Here is a 21,822-nt window from a genome sequence, read left to right as displayed (position 1 = left end):
TTGAGGCTTATCTTCAAGTCTTCAAATTTGAAATTAATTGACTTGAATATCTGATCCTTGCAGCGTTGATTTGAGGTTGCTTGCCATGATGTAGAGATCCATCAATTAGTGTTATTATGTCTGTGGCAACGAAAATCTTCATTCTACATCGAGTACTGTTCATACAATTCATGCTGTAGATGATCTTCTTCTTTGAGTAGGAATCTGAGTTGTTCTCTATTGAAAGGATCAATCATTGTAATGTTGAGGTCCTGTCATGATGTGGATTGTGGGAGTCATCAAGGCTGCTGCTATGCATCTTGAGATCTGACTATTTCATCCTTTGATTAATGTCTCTCAAGACCCTTTGCTGTAGACTTGATGATGTAGACTGCCCCTTAGATCTAGATCTTGTTCCTTTAGCTAATTTGCTGCCTTGACCTCTGAATGTCTCTTTTCTGCCCCTTTCCTTGGCTGCTAAACCATCCCTCTGATACCATGTTGAAGAATCTAGGGCAAACAAAATTAAGATGATTCTTCTTATCATGATAACAATTTGTGAAGTATTTAAGCAATTTATATTAGCTTGATCTTTCATTCATTATTAGTGTGTGTTTTCACTTCATCAAACTGCTACCAAAAAAAAAAACAAAAGAGACAAGAACACAAATATTTGGCTTTCTGCCAGGGCCAAAACCTCTCCCTCTTGGAGAGGAAAACCCACGCAAAATTCTTCTTATAGAGATTCCATTGACGAATACCAAGACCATGACTCTTGACACATTTTGCCTCTCCAAGACCAAGAAATCAATCCTCTTCCTTTAACACTGCTGAGATCATCATGATTGCTGCACCATTGAAGCTGTCACTGAGATCTTCTAATATCTGCTCCATGACTGATCTTTGATATTGCCACTGAGGTGATCTCTGCATCATTCATCAAGATTATGATCTTTCATAACAAGATCATGACAACATCTAGAGTTGATGTGTTACATCATGAGATCATGAGACTGTTTATCCTTGTCATCATTATCACAGCTCCCTTCTTTATGACAAGGTTGTAACTATCATGGTTTCTTACTACTCCCTTTGAGTATACTGAGACTGCAGCTCTTGACTTGATTGTCACTGCTTAGATTGCAGTAGACACAGTCATCACTGAAATTCTCTTCAATGTGATTATATGTCGAGACTGAGATAATACCTTCAGGATCACTGTGATTTCTATTAGGCCGTGACAGTAAGGGCAACAAGGATTCTGAAGTTTACATTGATTGCTCATGAAGTAGATCCACTGAGATCTACTTTCCATCTAGGCCGAGAATACATGTATATCAGATATATATATGACGAGGCAGATTCATTCACATGTATGTCGTAAGGGAGATCTCTGCTCCATCTTCCATGTGAGATTCATCTTCAGGTATGCCGAGATAAGATATAGCCCAGATCTTAAGTCAATGCGAAGTCTGCCAAGACTGCTCCTTGTCATGCGAGGTCAGTCTATCTTTGATGTCGAGATTGTCATCATGAAGATCAACTATATGCCGAGAATGTGTTGAGCCCAGACTTCAACTCACTGTTGCGTCCTCATTCGAAGTTATTTTTGCTCCATACATCCGAGATCATGACTGCACCTAAACCCCAAACGAGGTGCAGTCAAACCCTACTGCGGCTCTGCTCCTATATGCGAAATTTCAGAGGCATACGAAATTTTCCTTGTGTCATTTGCGCTGACCCTTCGTGGGTATTTATAGTAGTGTGTGCTCTTAATTTGAGCCGACTTGAACTTATGAACCGACATGTCTTTATGCCAAGCCGACATGACTTCCATTTATACATTTAATTCATTTTTGGAGCCGACATTAGGATTCCTTTGATGTTTTGCTTGCAGACTTCGGTAGGCTTGCTTTTGAGGTATTGATCTTGGTCTTGGAGGGTTGTTACACAACTTTGAGGACATGAATACATTTACATAAACTCATGAAGAGTTTCTATACACATGACATGACTCTTTGACATATAAATAAATCCTAAAGACATCAAGAAGAAGTCTTTCACCTAGTGACACTTCTTGCTCATGAAACCCATGTAGCAAGGCATAAAAATAATTTATTTCCTTTTATTACATCGTTTACAAAGATCATGTCATTATGAAGACCGAACCTAGTTAGACTTTCTTCATCATTTCAAGCCATGCTTATCCAATAGGAATTGCGTTCTGGCTTTCCAGATGCCAAACTTTGGCCATCTCTGCAAAACTCAAATCAATTGGTGAATTATACGCTGGAAATATCCTTCTTCTGACAACTTGGTCTTCTCTCTGCTACATGCACTCCTTCTGGAATACACAGATCTACTTATGCTCTTGCATTCTTGTGTCCTTCCCGGAATTCGCACTGCCTGTTGCTTCTACTAGGTATCTCAGTCTACCTCTCGGATGTCCTTCTTTGGATGTTGCACACGCACTGCTGACCCTGAAATTCACACTGTTGGACTGGCAAGCGTGCTACAACCTATTGCTACTAGAAACCATGACCTCCTTTCTTGCAACATGAAAACTGGAAACCCTCTAAGAAATAAAATGGAAATTCCGCTTGTGTGCTTTTCTCTTCCTTACCTACGCAAATATGCAACTGCAAACCCTTGCTGCAAATCTCTGTGCCCAGTCTATTTTGCGAACTCACCGATACCTTCTCTCCAGCAAATCCTCTGTCTGTTGCTACTGCTCTGAGGCAAATCAAACTTTTGCTTCACCTTGAACTGGAAATCGTTTTTTTTACCCCAATAATTTTCACTACCTATATGGCTTGCATAGATCCGGAAATAGTGCTTCAGATATCCCTCTGAAACTGCACGCTTTCTTTTCCTTTCACTCATGAGCCTCAAATCTGATCAACAACGCTCTGATACCATGTGAAATTTCCACGAATTCACCAATTGGAGTTTAATCTTCTAACTTGTTAGAATATTATTTGTTTATGGCAAATAACGATTAAATCACTGATGAATTATTCCCAATAAGAACGCTGCGGAATTATAAATCAAGCACTGAGAAATAGATGCACACACAAAATAAAAATGACACCAATATTTTTTGGGCTAAACGTCCCCAGAAAAACCCTAAAGGGAAAATAGGTGCAACAAATGAGGGTTTATATTATTATGCAACAATTTGAGAGAATTACACCTAGATGCCGAACTAGCAATCGTCTGTCAATTTATCTCAATTGGGAAAATACCTTTCCCTCACAGCAACTCGATTTGGCCCTCTCTAGCATATTTCCACTTCCCAGCTAATTCACATAGCTGGACTAGAAATGCGTACTATCTGGTCCAGAGAAATTGATCTGCCCTGGAAATACCTCCAGGCAAGTCGTTTTGCCTCCTTCTGCCCCTGGATCCAATTTGCTCTGCCTCCAAGATGTAGATCCGGGATCTTATACTTCGCTCTAGATCCCACACTCACATTTTCTAGGCAACTCGCATTACAGATTTTCAGCCTCCTTGCTAGATAATTCGGTCTCCCTTTCCTGGATCTGGATAATAGAAAACCACCCGAGAATTTCTCCATAAATTCCCACTTCTGCAAACCTCTACTAATCTCTTTCCTTGGCTCAAACTACGTCATCGCTAAAAAATGCGAACTGGGTAGCTCGATCTACCTCTCACAACTTGATCACACTGATGCTATCTCCAAGCCCTTCGACTTGCTCTTATAATCTCTTGTTGGAGTCTCAATGACCACGATTTAATCTCCATCTACGGCTAAGATCAGCTAGACTTCATCAATAGAAGTCTTTAGAGCAATCTCGAACATCCTTAATTAAATAACTTTAATTTACTACTTTTCCCTAAGTTAGACTTAGGAAATATTTTAATTATGTAAAATTAATTTAATTAAGGTGTTTCCTAAACTTATCTTGCGAAACCTTTTTTGGGTCTTGGAGATCTTGTGTTCCTTAACCTCTTAGCATCATCTGAAACTAGAACACATGTCCGATAAAAACGATATCCATCACTAAGACTAATGGGTAGGGCTTAGAACTTTGCCCTGGGAGGTTGATGCGGCTAAAAGGAAAGGAAAAAGCATATAATGGCCATAAGCAAAAAAAAGAAAAGAATATCAAAATGCAAAAGCTCGCTGAGACATGCACATTAGCACATGGGCAAAAGCCTAGCATGAGCTCTACATCACCCATTATGGCCATCACTTGATTCCATCACTCGATTTCTGAGCACCATATTGCTCCTATACATCCTGAAAGGAACCCTTGCATGTCCCAAACTCGATGGGAAATGAGCTGCCTCATCATTAAGGGGTAGTATAATTGCTATACATCATACAAAGCAAGCTCTAACCCTTTCAACTACGAGTAGTAATACAAAGAAAAAATAAGAAAAAGTAAAGGGTGCACAAGAAGGGTGGAAAAACAAAAGCTGGGTTGGTAACTCATGAATCCACGATTGCCCCTCCACACATTTGTACACTCAGGATGTGGATCCCAACCATGCTGGTCCCTTTGACGATGAAGTCTTCTCCCCTTCGTTACCATCATTGTTCACATAACACCTATTGATTGAAGGGTGGACTGAGCAAATGTTACTTCCCCTTGGGGGCTGGAAACACCTAATAGGGTTGTCCTTTAGCCACTCCTACCTAGGGAGGAAACACGATTGTGAGTTCAAAGCCTCAATTTGGAAGGGAAGCCTTGTTTGAAGTATTGTGTAGCCCTTCATATTCAAGCTTGGTTCACGTAGATGCAAAAAATGATAATTGTACCTGATGACTGGTTACTTTCACTAGAATTTATTTTGTAATTGTCAGGTGCTTCCGTAGGCTAGGCTTTGGACACCTTACCCACAAGTGCACAAGACATCTGAGAAGCATATTGGAACCCACAGGTGAAGCGTTGAGAGCCATGTGACTCCAAGCAACAACAAAGCATTACATACACCCTTGGGCACCTCCAATATTGGCACTTTGCCTCGCATTTGATGACTTTCAGTATGATGCACTTGGACCCAACATGCCCTCAGACTGGCCTTAGCACTTTGAGAGGGATGGCCGTTGATCTAGGGCCCAGAAGAGGATGGTCTACCATCTTACCCCGTGAGGCATGGGAAGGCTAGCACCCCCTTGGAAGTCCTCAACGTTGGAACAAAGACTGACACTATGGCCATTTGGAGACCCATGAGAACCCTCCCGTGGTGCCTAAACTAGATTCTAGGACCACAATGAAGCATTGTCAAAGATGCGAGGGCCAATCCTCAAAGGATGAATTTTAGATGCTTCTACATCAAGTTTGGCACCTAGAGGCACTAACACATACCTATTGGAGCTCATTTCATTGGTGACGTCGGGTTCATGATGCCCTACGACTTGCAGGTGTGGGATCTCACTTGATTTATTCTCTAGGCTAGTTGGGTTGGCTTGTAACCCAATTCATCATTGTAATTTTACTTGAGATTTAGGGGCTTTTAGTCTAGTTAGACATTGTTCCTCCCATATAAATAGAAGTGAGGATCATCTTGTCATTCATCATCACTTGGACTTGTTGGATAATTCGACCTCTTTCGAGGTTTTGGCCTCTTGTTCTAATGGGAAAGATGTGATCTATGGAGCGAAAATTGTCTTGAGCATTTGTTCTTGTCTTTGGAGAAGTCACTTTGGATCAATAATTGGATTGTTTCATGCATATTGTCTTGTAAGTACCTTGTTTATTGCAAATTTCTGATTTCATGTCTAATGTATGGAATGAATTGATGATCTAGTGTAATTTTGTGCCCTAATTTTGTTGAAGATCAATTTATTGGAAACTAGGTCATATTATTGCATGCATTACTCATAGTATGATATGTGAATGACAATCCCCTTAGTGATCTCATGTTAGCTCTCCCAAGTGATCATTGATCCCCCACAAAGGTGATAGTTAGGGTTTTGATGCTAGGGCATTAAAATATCCTTACTCCTTTGCATGATTAAATCAATTTTAAGATCCCATAGACTCCATTGACCCTAGGACTGGGCACTAGTCTTCCTTGTTGGTGATCAACTCTACTTTTAATCCATCAATTTTCTCCCTTTTTCTCTTGATCTAATTCAACCCCTTTAAGGCCATGCAACCAAGCTAAGGCTTGGTGCAAATTCCTAGAGAAGAGGAATTTTCAGTGTTGGAGAGTCTAAATACCAAGAGGATAGTGATTACCACAAAATCACCCCTTTTGGTAGGCATTCACTTCAATTTTTGTCCATAAATTTCTTTGCCCTAGTTGTTTGCCTTAAGGTAAACCCTAGTTTGGTTTCAGCTTCAACTTGGGGGATTTTTGAGTGTTTCATGTGCCTTGAACTTGCTAAGACATTGTGGGAAACCCTTTCTCTTCACCTTGGCCTTTGGCCACCCCAACTCTCAACCCACTCATTGAGCCCTAGGTTTTTTGTGCTTAAATTTGGCCTCTCTAAGGAAAGTGTATTCCCTTCATTTGGTGATTGGAACCTTGTAGTTGAGTTGTGTCTTTCCTTAGAAGCCCTTACGTCACCTCATACCTTCATGCCTAGAATAGCCCTTATAGGTGACCTCATGTTGGGACTCCTCCCATTGGTGAAAGTCCATAAAGAGAAAGTGGGTTTTGGCTTTGTACTTATTACAGTGGGCAATTACCCCATTGTTGTCACTTGGTCTAGAAGTAGCCTTGTAGGGTACCCCTCTCCAAGGCCTACTAGATTTTATGGCAACACTACCCATATTCTAGCCATGGCACTCGTTCTTTCTGAATCCTTGCATTTAGACTACCCATACTGACTCTGTGTCCAAGGAACTTCCTTGCTAGGGTTTTCTTTGTGAGAAATCCTCTCTACATGACACAAATATTGTCACCAACAGCTAGCGACACTCTCCCCATAGATTTGATGATATTACTCTTTCGTTTCCCTTTGGCTATCACAAGAAGCCTACAACGACCTTCATCTGGCTCCTCCACCTAAGTTCTAGAGCTCACAAAACTTCTCCCAAATCTCCAGCTTTCGACTCCTTACCAGATTCAGTGTGAGAAGCCACCATGTTGACTGTAGTAGTGGGTACTCCAAGGCATTTGTTGTTGTCTTTACTCACCACCTCATTCATAAGTGAGAACTTGTGTGAAGATAGCACAGTGCCACAAGGTGAAATAAATGGTACTATCTACTCTGGCTTCCATCCTTGACATGTTGTTAGATATGGGCATAACAACACTAGGCTAGCTGACGAGGATGTTATGTGCCTTGTCTCCCACTCAAAAGTTTTCGAGAGTGAAAAGGAGTAAGCTTCTTGCTGATCAACCACTAGTGCTGCAAAGGATGAACCACCACATGCCATATCACCATAGTATGCCCCAAAAATTTCCTCCTTTGATAGGGTGTCATATGAATAATCAACCAATACATAATCGAAACCTTAGTACATCATCTTAGAAATAGTAGCTCCTTCGTGTACAAAGCATCTCATATCTGATTCAATACATGTTTTACTTTTATGTTAAAGAAGCATATATATATATATATATATATATATATATATATATATATATGACTATAGTGAATCTATAACTCATTGGAGTAATCTGGGCGAGGCACAGGATCAAGCCTAGCAGCTGCCACTATAACACCAAGGGTATATCCAACAACCTGTAAGTCAGATATGCCAAGAATTTATGACTTAGCAAGAGACGAGACTCCACGAGGGTAGGGGAGCCTACTCTTTGAGCCTTGTCACAACGGGCCAAAGATGTCCCCCATGGGATTTGAAACTAGGTGGAGGGGATAACATTCCATTGTGCCAACCGCTCGGTTGTCCCATGAGCAGACAACATTAATTATTATTTTGAAGAGCTAAAACTCTCAAACTACTTGGAGTGAAGTTATTGCATTTGCTACCAGAAAGAGGGGCTGGGTGCCATTCACATGGGTTAGACGGCGGTGTAATTGTCATAGAACATAGTTTAGGAGAGGGCATCTAGTCAGATATATATTTAATTCAGTGTCAACAATAACTGTTACAATGGTATCACCTAGGGTTATATATTGTGCTTGTACCTTTTTGTCAAAGGTTATTTCCCTTCATTGTGAATATTTTAATATTATTATCAATCTGACTATTATAAGTTCAAGTTTTGATTTTGAGCTTGAGAAACTTGGGACTAAAATGCAACTTTGTATTAACTATAATTAATCTTGTCAGTATTATTTTATTACTACTGAGGTGCGTTACAGTAAGCTTGCAGTTGTTTACGTCATACGATAAGTAGAGATTGGTTAGATAAATTTTCTTAATATTTGTCAAACTGAAAGAAATAGATGTCAATGCACTTTAATTTTATTCAGATGCTGAAATTTTACTTTCAAATTCAGTATATATTTCCTTTAACTTTGATTTCTCATTCAAGTTCAACTATTAGACTATGTTGGCATGTGAAATCTTCAAATGCCAGATTTGGCTAGTTAGTCTGTACTGTATTTTACAAAAGATATTATTGAAAATCCTATTTTGGTGCCATACAATGTATTGGTTTTGGTCCGTAAGGTTTAGTTTAGGTAGTAACTTTAGATGGATTGGACAAGATTTGGAGAATGCATAATTTATGGTGGTTATTGATGTTATTGGGAAGTCTTGGTATTTACTATTTGCAAGGGAGTATGTCTAATGATTATGTCTAAGGGTCCAGTGGTCTTCAGAGTGCAATTGTCATGCTTCTGTATATGCATGTAATTGAATGTCTGGAGTTTTAGTGCTTCCTAGTTGTGTGTTAGTGTTTGTGCCAGTGGCCTTAGGTCAGTAAAATGATTTAAAACTTGGGAAAACTTGGTGGCTAAGATTGATATTTTTCTGTATGTCTTATATGTTCAGAGATATCCACCGCAAGACTGGCTTGTGGCTTCGTCGTTGCCTTCTAATTTCAATGCAATTACAATTCAAATGGTTTTGGAGCAGCTAGTTCCTAATAAGTCCAGGTAATGGTATGTTAGCATGTATGTTCCTTTTGTTAAATGCAAGCATTTCATGCTAATATCTAGATTCACAGTGGGCACAATGGTCCATGTGATGTTATCATGTTCAAATGTTTGGAGCCATAGCTGACGTACCTGCAATAAGTTCAGCAAATAGAAAGTATACTATTTACAGGATTATAAATTAATGAGAAAGCATTGAACGATGATAGAAATGTGCATATCCTTGCCATTTTAAAGATCATGCCACGCAAATTTGTTAGAACTTCTACATTCATCCCTGGCATGTGAAATTTATGTGCTTTCTAGGTCATATGGTTGATAGGCATCATTGTTGTTGAAGAGTAATTTTACAGAAGTTGCTATTTCTGGTGTGCATTTTATGGGAAATAAATCTAGCAATATTTCACTTATATTTTGTGTGATTGGTTATATTCAATATTACTTTTCCCTATCATTTGTTTTAAAAATGACTATTTTGCAAATATAAAGCTGTGGCCTGTCTCATTTATTTGGAAATATGCACAGGGGTTGGAGGTTTTCCACCATTGCTTTTAGTCACGAAAGTGGAGCTTCACTAGTCATAGAATTGCTATAAAGAAGGAAGCATATATACATTTTTCTTCCAATAGTTGAAATTTAAGATGATAAATTGAATTACTAAGCATGCCAATTGGCAAAAATTGTAGCAACTTTATGGTTTTGTTGAGCATGGCACTTGTAATCATGTTTATAGCTTGAAGAAGTCTTTGTATGGATTCAAGCAAGCTCCCCGTTGAGAAATCTAAAGGGCATTGATTATAATGATTTCTCTTTACTTGATAACTCCTTGTGATATATTTTTACTTATTAGCTTTGTTACTTATTATTATATGTGTATATCATCAAACAACTACCAAAACAAGAAGAACAAGAACACAAAATATAGGCTGCAAGCTAGGGCCAAAATCTCTCCACTTGAGAGGAAAACCCGCAAATCTCTTCTCTTCCTTATAGACTCTTCAATTGATGAATTCCAAGACCTTAACACTAACCTCAATACCCTCCAAGACCAAGATCAACCTCTCCGGGTGATGTGCTAACCTTGATCCAGTCAAACCCAGTCAAATCTCTTCTAGTAGCACTTCTTCGACCTCTAGTTGCAGAATTTCAGCCTCCACTGCAGATCTGAAATTTTGGCCCCACGAGCGGTTGCTGCTGCCACACATGTGAGCTTCGATCTACCTTTTGAGCCTTCCTTTGACCTTCGCCTGCCTTTCCTTCACTTCTGGAGCTTGAGGATGACCCTTGGTGACCTTCGCTTGACCTACTTGCCTTCTTTACTCCAAGATTGAACTTGTAGACAGAAACCCTAGATCTGTTGTAGAAACCTTAGTTCTCCTTAGCATGTGTGAGAGAGAAATAGCCCAAACAAAGATCTTCTTCGTCCTCTTCCTTTTCCGCTGCCTTCTTCTTCGCTAGAATGAGGGATGAGTGAATGTGTCTCAAGAAGGACGAGTTCCCTCCTATATATAGGGTCTTCAAGGTGGACGTGACTCTTCCTTTAGGCCAACTTGCCAACTGCTAGGCCGACTTGTTCTTGGAGGGTATCTGGACACTTTTTAAGACAAAAATAATTATCTTTACAAGTTACAATGTGCTCGATGGGGTCTTCAACTTATGACAATGACTCTTTTGACATTTTGACCTAGGACAAGCCCTAGAAGCACTCAATGGGTGCTTGACCTATAAAATAAAAGACCTTGAGCATGGAACCCATGCTCCAAAAATAATAATGATAATTTTCTTTCATTTTACACTTTACAAGAATCAAAAGTACATTTCATCTTTATCAAGACCAAACCTAGTTACACATTTTTCAACACTCTCTCTTAACTAGGGAGGTATTCATAAATGTTACATGGACATTCTCAATCTGAAGAGATCTCATAAGAAGAGTCGGATAGGTAACCCATCTTTTTAGCATCATACTAACCAACATTGTCACATAGAGGCCTTGACTAACAACTCTATCTCTCCACAAGATTAGAGCAAAGTGCTGGCGAGGCCAATGATTTTAGACACCATCATCATTGTCTCTCAAGGTGCATAATCCACTTGGGTGTTCATAGAGTATGAGCTTCTTTGGACTATCCTTATCTTGGATAGCCAGTCCTCCAAGAATATTGGTCCACGACTACTCTCATCTTGGATGCCCTACCACATCCTCAGAGAGTATCAGATGCCAAATTCTTACCCAATCCTCCATTTCGTCTTCCCGAGTGAAGACAAGAATGATGTGCTTATCTCTCCCTCTCAACTAGGGAGGATACATCAACCAAACCAAGCTTGTCTCCCAAATACACAAACTTCTTATTAGGAAGAGATTTTGTCAATATGTCGGCTACTTGCTCATCAATTGAGAGATACTATAGCTGCAATACACCATCTTGTATTATCTTCCGAATATAGTGATACTTGTTGTTGATATGCTTTGTCTTTCCATGAAATACCGAGTCTTCAGACAATCGTATACAACTGGTGTTATCACAATGTATAACTGTAAGGTCCATAGGTCCTGCAAATAGGTCGGATAGCAGCGTCCTTTACCAGACCGCTTCTTTGCTTACTTCATAGGCTGCAATATACTCAATCTCAACACTAATCAAAGCAGTTGTATGTTGCTTTCTGCTCATCCATGTGACCATGGAGGATCCGAAACTGAAACATCCTCCTGTAGTGCTCCTTCTATCTTGCTCACTACCTCCCCATTCGGAATCTGTATATCCAATTAGGTGGACATCATTCCTTCTATCGCACTTTAGGTTGTAGTGGATAGTTCCTTGTAGATATCTTAGTATATGTTTTGCTGCTATCCATTGATCATGTTTCTATTCCACTTGCAATTGACTGAGAACATTTACTACAAAACATATGTCTGGTCAAGTATTCACCAAGTACACCAGTGAGCCAATCCGTTTTCTATACTTGGAAGGATCCACTGGGCTCGATTCAGAACTCCTTAGCCTTTTCAAGTTTGTGATCATTGGAGTTGTCATTGGTTTGCAATCCCTCATGTCAAACCTCTTCAACATCTTGATCACATACTTCCCTTGACCCAGATAAATCTCATTAGGGCCTTGCCAGACGTCTAATCCCAAATAGTAAAGCATCAACCCTAGATCCTGTTGAAGAAAGTGTAACTAGCTTCAGTCTTCATAAATGTAATTTTGATCTTTGTACTTGTAAAAGAAAAGAAATATTATTTTTGTAAATTATAACAATGAGTTTCTTGCTCATTGCATAGGTCTAGCACGTATTGAAGTGCTATAGGGAAGTCAAAGAGTCAAAAGAAAATTGAAGGGCTCTTCTTGAGCATATATGTAATGTATATGAGTCAACCTAGTGTCTAGATCAGCCCTCCAAGACAAGCATAATCCTCTTGAAAAAGGCAGCAAGAAAAACGATGTAAAATGCAGTCATGTCGACCAACAAAACAAATTAAATGTAGTCATGTCGGCTCAAATAAAAGACACAATGGTTCCCTCACTCATGTCGACTTATTATGGAGATGTAACAACTATAAATACCCTGCTAGGGTCACCACAGAAAACATAGAACTCAGATTTCTCTCTGAACTTCAGATGGGTACAGGAAGTACAGGAGAACAGTATTTTCGGATCTTTGAAATCTCGGACAAGTACAAGAGTCTGCAATCCGCATTACAAGAGGACACATTTCGGATGTCTCTAAAACAATCTCGGTGCAGGTGCAGGAAGAATACTATTACAGTCTCGGTGAATATCAACTGTCTTGGCATGAGAAGAATCTTGGTAATCTTCATTGTCTCAACTAGCATACATAGTGTCGACATACTTGAGGATAATACACTCTCGGCGTGTTCACAGTCAAAGTCTCATTGCAATGATAAGGACCTTGATGATCCTACAGTAATACTAGCTGTCTCGAGATACATTCCAAGTACAAATATACTTTCAATATAGAAGTAATCATGAACACACACTCATAATATCAATAAAGACAAGGTCGTTGACATAATGATGATCTCAGTAAGAGTGTAGCAATTATCTAAGTGAAGATGGAGATATGGTGCAACAGTCATCTCAGTGAAGGTGCATGAATGATGACCTCAGTGAAGCAGCAGTGTTGATGATGATCTCAGCAGTAACAAAGAAGAGGACTGTTGTCTTGGTCTTGGAGTGGCCTCATAGGTCAAGGGTCATGGTCTTAGTATTTGTCAATTGGAATCTCTATAAGAAGAATTTTGTGCAGGTTTTCCTCTCCAAGAGGTAGAGGTTTTGGCCTTGGCAGAAAGCCAACATCTTGTGTTCTTGTCTCTTTGTTTTGGTAGCTATTTGATGAACTAAAGAAGACACACTCTAATGATAACAAATGAAGATTGTGCTAATAAGAAAAGTTAAAAATACCTCACAAATAGTTATCATGGCGAGAAGAATCTCATTAACTTGATTTGCCCTAGATTCTTCAACAGACCCTTCATGTCAAATTCTGTTGCTAGTTGCTTCTTACATTCTTCAATTCAACCTTCTACGCCTGTCAAGAGATGATCATCTACATACATAAGAATGATTACTGGTTCACCCTTCACAACCTTAATATAAAGGTTCGGATCAACAAAACTCTTTGTGAAGCCTAATCTCTGAAGGTATGCATCCATCCTAGCATACCATGCCCTTGGTGCTTGTTTGAGGCCATATAATGCCTTCTTCAATTTGCAAAAATATGCCTTTTTGTTTTTAAATTCAAATCCCGAGAGTTGTTCTATATATATATTTCCTCATCAATTGTGCCATTCACAATCTTGATATCCATTTGGTGGATGTTCCATCCCATTGATGTTGCCAAAGAGACCAACGAACATATAGTTGTATACCTTGCTGTTAGAGCAAATGTCTCTTCATACTCAATGCCTTCAAGTTGAGAGAAACCCCGAGCCACAAATCTTGCCTTATACTTGTCAGTACTTGCATCTGCTGCATGTTTGATCTTATAGATCCATTTGGAGGGTACCACAAATTTGTCATCAAGTCTAGGCACGATCTCTCGAACTCCATTCTTCATTATAGATTCATATTCTTCATTCATGGCATCCTTCCATTCTTGATGATTGACAACTTCTTCAAAAGTGGATAGCCCTGCTTCTATTAGTTTTTTCATGTAGGTTGCATACCTAGAATATCATTTGGGCTTCTTTCTTTCCCTAAATGTGCCCTGATTTGCTCCATGACCTTCTGCATCAAGTAGTGTTGACTTCAACCAATTAGGTTTCTTTCTTGATTCGAGGATGACCTCGGGTTGAATAGGCTCACTGGGACCTTCCTCTTCATGGCGAGATTCTTCTTCTTCCTTGTCAACTTGTTCTTCAAATACTGGAAGTTCTTCATCATCAGAGTCCATGGGAAGTTCCTTTCATTTCTTGAATGCAATACCTTCATCAAATATGACATCTTGACTGACTTCTATATGGTGTCCTTCTTTTATGTAGATTCTATAGGCCTTAGAGGAGTTGCTGTAGCCAACAAATGTTCCTCTCATGCTTGATCAATCCAACTTCTTTCTTTTGTCCTTCGGTATATGAATATATACAGGACAAGAAAAGATTCAAAGATGATATACTATTGGATTATTCCCAGTGAATACTTCATCAAGAGTTCTATTATCCAGTGACCTGTGGGGACTTCAATTTTGAATATATATAGTTGTCTTCGTGGCTTCTTCGCAGAGAAATTTCGGTAGATCTTGATCGTGTAACATTGCTTTTACACTTTCTTCAATGGATCGGTTCTTTCGCTCTGCATCTCCATTTTGTTCCGGATTATATGTGACTATCAACTCCCTCTTAATCCTAGACTCCTTACAGAAAGCTATAATTTCCTTGGATGTATACTCTCCTCCATTATCGAATTTTAGTATCATGATTTTTCTTTCTGTAAGGTTCTCACCTTCATCATTGAACTCTTGAAATTTTGTAAATACTTCGTCGTTGGATTTCATCAAGTAAACCCAAGTTTTCCTTGAATGATCATCTATAAATGTGACATAATATAGATGACCTCCAAGTGATTTAGGAGTCATAGGACCACAAACATCATAATGAATAAGATCCAAGATTTCTTTTGATTGTGAAGCACTGCTTCCAAATGTTCTCTTGGTATTCTTACCCAATGCACATCCTTTGCATATTCCTTCGTGATCTTCTTTCAATTTGGGGATTCCTTCTACTGCAAAATTTAGAGTTGGAAGGATTTTGAAATGAAGATGGCCAAATCTTTTATGCCAAAGTTCACATGGGCTGATTTCAATGTGAACCAAAGCTTGTGCAAGAGGAGATATCAACCTGTAAAGTCTTCCTTCACAAATACCAATTACTCTAGCATTCTCTATGTTTGAGTTCTTACTCCATACTACAACTCTTCCATCAATGAAAGCTACTCTATCACCCTTATCTTCTAAACTTGAAATAGAAAGTAAGTTCTTATGCAAACCTGGAACAAATAGGATGTTGTTGAGATGAATGTTGCTTCCATTTTCCAGCTCTATAGAGGTTGATCCAATTCCTCTTACAGGATAGCTTTTATTATCTCCAAGTTCCACTGAGTAAGAATATTTTCCCTTTGATAATGTCTTCAGTTGTTTGTGATGACCAGTCATGTGTCTAGATGCACCACTATCGATTACTTAAATGTTCTTGTCTTGGAATGTGCCAGTGAGTGCTGAGAAGAGTCCTTCATCCTTTATCTTGGTTACTTCCTTCTTTGCAGTGAATAGAAGATTCCATGCTTCCTTGATGCCTTTCTTGAGATGGCTTGCTACCTTTGAACACTTCTTGAAGAGCTTCCTCAATGTAGTAGAGATCTTCATAATGCCCTTAGCCAACCTTAGCTCTGATACCATGTTGAGAAATCTATAGGGCAATGATTATAGTGATTTCTCTTTACTTGATAACTACTTGTGATGTATTTTTACTTATTAGCTTTGTTACTTATTATTATGTGTGTATCATCAACCAACTACCAAAGCAAGAAGAACAAGAACACAAAATATATGTTGCAAGCCAGGGCCAAAACCTCTCCACTTGAGAGGAAAACCCACAAATCTCTTCTCCTCCTTATAGATTCTTCAATTGACGAATTCCAAGACCTTAAGATTGTCCTCAATACCCTCCAAGACCATGACCTACCTCTCCGGGTGATGTGCTAACCTTGATCTTGTCAAACCTAGTCAAATCTGTTCTTGTTAACATTGGCAACTAGGGCCAAACTCCATGTGGTTCATCTTATTTATGGCAGCTAATATTTTTTTTTGGATTCCTTTCGTCGAGAGGTGTAGGATTGATCTAAAGATCATCCGATTCCGACATGTATTCATGGAGATATGAATTTATTTGTGTTATGGGACAATTCGTCAAGGTTGGCTAGCAACCAAATTGCCCCCACTTATCCTCCACGTTTTAGTATAAATAGAAGAGGACTTTAAGTCATTTGACACACACACTCTTGTGATCTCTCTTCATTTTGTTTTGTGTTTGATGAAGATGAGATCTAGAGGGGCTGCCCTAGGTGATATGCTGCCCTAATAGGAGATGCCCTAGAAGCTGTGATGGAGAAGGCTCTACGTTGCCCTAATGGAGAATCTTAATGCAGCCATGGAAGAAGTCTTATTTATTTTTTGGAGAAACACCTACACTGGCTTGGAAATAAAGCCCTAACGCTGAAGCCTCCTAAACGTAGTCATGGAATAAGGGTTCTAATGCTGTCATGCCCTAAATGCAGAGAGACCTAAACCTAGAGGAATCATGGCTCCAACCTAATGTTGTCATGGATGACCCTATGGAGATTGCAGTCTCCTAGCTGCAACATTTAAGTGTCTAAGCCACAATCTGGCCGCTGTCCTGGCCCTAGAAGCAGTCTTCTAACTGTTGTCCTGAGGAGAGGTCTACATGCTGGTCTAAAAGGGACCTAGTTGCAATTATGGGTATGCCCTAGTCACAGTCTGGATGCAGTCAAAATGTCGGCCTTATTCTGCAGCAAAAGAAGGGCTCTATGCTTCCCTAACCGCAGTCCTCCTAGGAGATAATATACGTTGGAAAGAGGAGGTCTTAAATAGCTCTAGACACAATCAAAAGGAAGTGTATTCAAGAGTGCCGCAGTCATACCACAACTATATGATGCCTAATTTGACATCTGTTTGGATGGGCACATTGTCAAAAGAAGGTCTAGAAGTAACTTGAATGACATGGTGAAGATGCCCTCATCCGTTGTCACATATAGTCATAACTACAACTATCTAACTGTTGTTCTAAAGCTTGGATGAGGTACATTTGGGAGCAACTATCATTAGATTAGAAGTCAAAGGGCTAAGCTAGTAACTATAGCCTAGCTGCTCTGCTAGGCTGCAAGCCATAGCAAGCAACTAAGGCTGGTATGCATTTGCAACAAGAGCATAAGGATTATGCTAGCAAGATGTGAATAGTGTAGCAGCAAGGATGTATTATAGTATGCAACATATAGATGAAAGTGAGGATGGGTGCTGTATGGTGCAGCACCGTGATGATGGGCATGGATGTATAGCAAGAATGTATTGCAGCAGCATGATGATGATGTATTGCAGTATGAATTTGGGTGCAGCATAGTGTAATGAAGGGTACAACATAGTGCAGCATGAAGGATGCAGCATAATGATGATGAAGAGCAGCTTGATGGGTACAACATGATGATGAGGTACTACTCAGTGATGGGAGCAACATAGTGATGAGAGCAGCTTAAGTGATTGGGTGCAGCGCAGTGTCAGGTGCGACATGATGATGAGGTGCAGTGCAGTGATGGGTGCAACATGTTGATGGAATCACCTTGGAGGATCAGTTGACGCAGTATGCCTTCACCTGAGTTCAGATCAGCTACCTTATTATGTTATCTTCATGGTGAAGATCTCTGCTCTTATTTTGTCAAGTCAAAGGTTGACTTTTGATGTATATGTACTATCTCTCTCTATGTTGAACTATTGAAGAACATAAGAAGAATTGATCAAGGGTTTCCCCACATTGAGGTTTGTCCCTGGCTGGTGCCACGTCTTGTGTCCTCTTGTCTTGGCTTGTTTTTTGCGATTTATGTTTATGTTCTATCTGCATTTTACTATCATGCTAAATGTGATTGCTAATCTCGAATTGATATTGAGCTAATATGGAAAATTGAAGTAAATTTGCTCTCAGCATAGAACATACCTAAAATTAACACTTCCAGTAGCACTTCTTCGACCTCCAGTTGTAGAATTTCGGCCTCCACTGTAGATCCTAAAATTTGGCCCCCCTAACAGTTGTTGTTGCCACACTTGTGAGCTTCGATTTGCATTTTGAGCCTTCCTTAGACCTTTGCTTGCCTTTCCTTCACTTTTGGAGCTTGAGGATGACCCTTGGTAACCTTCGCTTGACCTACTTTCCTTCTTTTCTCCAAGATTGAACTTGTAGATAGAAACCCTAGATCTGTTGCAGAAACCTTAGTTCTCCTTGGCACGTGTGAGAGAGAAATAGCCCAAACAAAGATCTTTTTCGTCCTCTTCCTTCTTCGTTGCCTTCTTCTTTCTTCTTCTTCCTTAATATGAGAGATGAGTGAATGTGTCTCAAGGAGGATGAGTTCCCTCCTATATATAGGGTCTTCAAGGTGGACGTGGCTCTTCCTTTTAGGCCGAATTGCCAACTACCGGGCTGACTTGGTCTCGGAGGGTATCTGGACACTTTTTAAGACAAAAATAATTTTCTTTACAAGTTACAATGTGCTCGATGGGGTCTTCAACTTATGATAGTCACTGTTTTGACTTCTTGACCTAGGACAAACCCTAGAAGCACTCAATGGGTGCTTGACCTATAAAATAAAAGACCTTGAGCATGAAACCCATGCTCCAAAAATAATAATAATAATTTTCTTTCATTTTACACTTTACAAGAATCAAAAGTACATTTCATCTTTATTAAGCCGAACCTAGTTACACACTTTTCAACACCCCCATGGTGTGGTATGAGAAGATTCATAAATTCTTTCTTGCTAATGGTTTCACGCTTTGCCATTTAGATTCTAACCTTTATGTCAAACGTGTGAATGAGAAAGTTTGATACTTGTCCTCTATATAGATGATTTGATTCTTACAGGTAGTGATGGAAACATAATTGTTGACATGGAGAAGAAGCTTTAGAGTACTTATGAAATCACTTTTTTGGGTTCTTTTGCATTACTATTTGGAATTTTTAATTTTGCAATTGGATGATGGCGTTGTTATTTTGTAGTAGTGTTATTATGACTGGACTAGTCCAGTTTGAACTGTCTGGTCAGACCATTTGGGGGAAAAAACTAATTTAGACAGCTGTACCAGACTGGAAATGGTCGATTCCATGCAAATGCATACATAGTGAATCACGAGCCCATAAAATGCACTAGAGAAATAAAGCAAACACTTAATTTGTGAGCTGGCCTACATAACAAGGGACCTTAATCACCTCTGAAACTTATTCAAAGACACCCCCTGTCTATTTGACTCACAATGAAGATATTTGACAAGGGAGACCTTTCTTGGATGGACTTGGACCCACCTCCACCTTCAAGGCCATGGAAATCAAGTCGGAATCCGACTATAGAGTCTCATTCTACTGATTCTAAGGATAAAGATGAGGAGGAGGATGAGGATGATGATTTTGATTAGTACTATTAGTATTGTAGTTTAGTACTATGCTTATTTTTGGACTCTAGAGGCCATTTAGAGCCCGTTTCTATTTTGGTTTAGAGACGTATTGGATTAAGCACTATTTTTCTTATATGCACTCTTACTTGCTATTGCATATTTGTGTATAAATGGTTTGGATTTATGTGGATGCACATGAATATATATGATTTTCTTTAAAGTTTGAATGTTTTATGTATTTTTTGGTCGACTTGTTTTTTGGTCCGTTTTTCTCACTGGTTCCAGTCTTGGTTCCAACTGGTTCTCGGTTTGGGGGGTCTACCAGTTTGATGGTTGGTCTGGTTCTAATAAACATTGTTTCATAGTCTAAGTAATTCTTGACCTTTTATAAAGGTTTCACTTGGAGGATTACAAACTTTGTTCTAACCTCTTTTAGTCTGGTGACTTTGCAGTCAAATTGTGTTCTAACCTCTCTTAGTTTGGTGACTTTGGAGTCAAATTGATTGCTGACTGTACTTGGTTGATGATTGATGCTACTTTTGTGAAAATTCTATCACTGCAGCCACTGATTTATTTTTCCTACTTATTCCACAATAAGTTATTTATGAAATTACTTCAACAAACATTAAAATAAATACTGCTGCAGATATCACACCGTAATACAGAAACAAACATATGCGCAAGCATTAACACATTGACACAAATATCTTGGACAACAGTCCCTGGAAAAACCTAATGTGGGAAAACTGGTGCAGCAAGGGAGGATTTTATTATTCAACATTTTTTTTTGTACAACAGGGTGCTAAACTGGCTTACCCACACAGAGAAATAATTCTCTATCACTTCTCCCAATCCCAACGTCAGCCCAACTGACCTCTGCGTTGCTCTCAAACCCTCTGCGTCAACCCCTGGTTGACTGTGTCAGCGTTGGGCCTCTCTGTGTCACTCACGCAGGCCCAACAAGTGACTGTATAAGATGAGGAGGAGGATAGTCAGTGTATTTTCCAAGTGACCCTCAAGCCTCCTCTTATACTTTTCTCGTTGACAAATAAACTACCGAGATTAAGTCCCTAATCAACAGCTAACATTAGATTTGGCTTGATCCATGACTTTTGGACCATTCTAACACAATTTTATATTAATACACATTAATATTTATTTTCCCTAAGTTTAGACTTAGGGACTTCATTAAAAATATTAATTATTTTAATATCTCTCAAACTGCTTAGAATCTGCCCAAACCCGTTCTGGGTATTGGAGATCTCATGTGACTTAGCCTCTCCACCAATTTTCGTGGCTAGAGCACATCCGATGCTACCCCAAATCAACAACTTTGTATTAACAACTTTGTATTCTCTTATACTTGACTCATAATAGTCTAGTCTCTTGTTTCTAGATATATGTTGGAGTTGGTGGGAAGCCATTGACCTACAATAAACATGATTTTTACATATGTTAAGGGTACATACTAATTTTGTATGGGGTTTAGGGGAATTTGGTTGGATACACTGATTTCGACTATAGGATGGAGATCATGATGAGGGGAAGTCTACTTCCTATTATGCCTTCTTTGTTTCTTGGTCATGCATGAAATAATGTACGATATCTCTTTCTTCCACTAAGTTCAAGTACATTGATGAAACTATCATGAAAATCTTCTTCTTCCACATTCTCAGCGTTGCAATAATATACATGTTCTTGGCTAGTTTTATTGAAGACTTTTCTATCTTGTCTCTTTATAATTTATTCGAATGTGGATCCATCTTCCATTTACCCTAGCCTCCATCTCCTTTCTTTTTGGGAAACGCATATGATGGGGTTTATATTTTGGTGACTCAAGCTTTAATTGTTCCCTTGCAGATACTACTTGTTTTTTCTCCTTTAAAACTTAGCATTGAACCACATGAGCCTTTTGCATTTCTTTTGGAAGATCATTTATAACATGATTCCTTTACATCATGTGGTATTTAGAGGCTACGAACTAACTACAAATTGCAATCTCAAAAACATGAAAGCACATGAATTAAACACCAGAAATATGAGGCAAGCTCTTAGCCATTTTATTAATATGAGCAGAATGGGTACAATATGGTAATAGTAGAACCTGGGCTTCCTACAAGCAAACATGGCAAAACTCAGGTGATAATAATGAAGCCCAAGTGTTGTAG

General features: G+C 39.1%; 1 protein-coding gene across 1 annotated transcript in view; it reads left to right on the top strand.

The window, feature by feature from the left end:
* LOC149154063 (insulin-degrading enzyme-like 1, peroxisomal) overlaps positions 1-21,822 on the top strand; it is a 474,120-nt gene that overhangs the window by 224,601 nt on the left and 227,697 nt on the right. The window contains exon 14 of the mRNA XM_089445838.1: positions 8,865-8,968. Coding sequence (XP_089301964.1) covers positions 8,865-8,968 — 104 coding nt within the window. The remainder of the gene's footprint in view (positions 1-8,864; positions 8,969-21,822) is intronic.

This window comes from Pinus tabuliformis, chromosome 9 (assembly GCF_031772625.1).
Source record: "Pinus tabuliformis cultivar Carrire ecotype Pingquan chromosome 9, CPIR1, whole genome shotgun sequence".
NCBI classification, from domain to species: domain Eukaryota; kingdom Viridiplantae; phylum Streptophyta; class Pinopsida; order Pinales; family Pinaceae; genus Pinus; species Pinus tabuliformis.
This window is presented reverse-complemented; position numbering and strand designations above follow the sequence as displayed.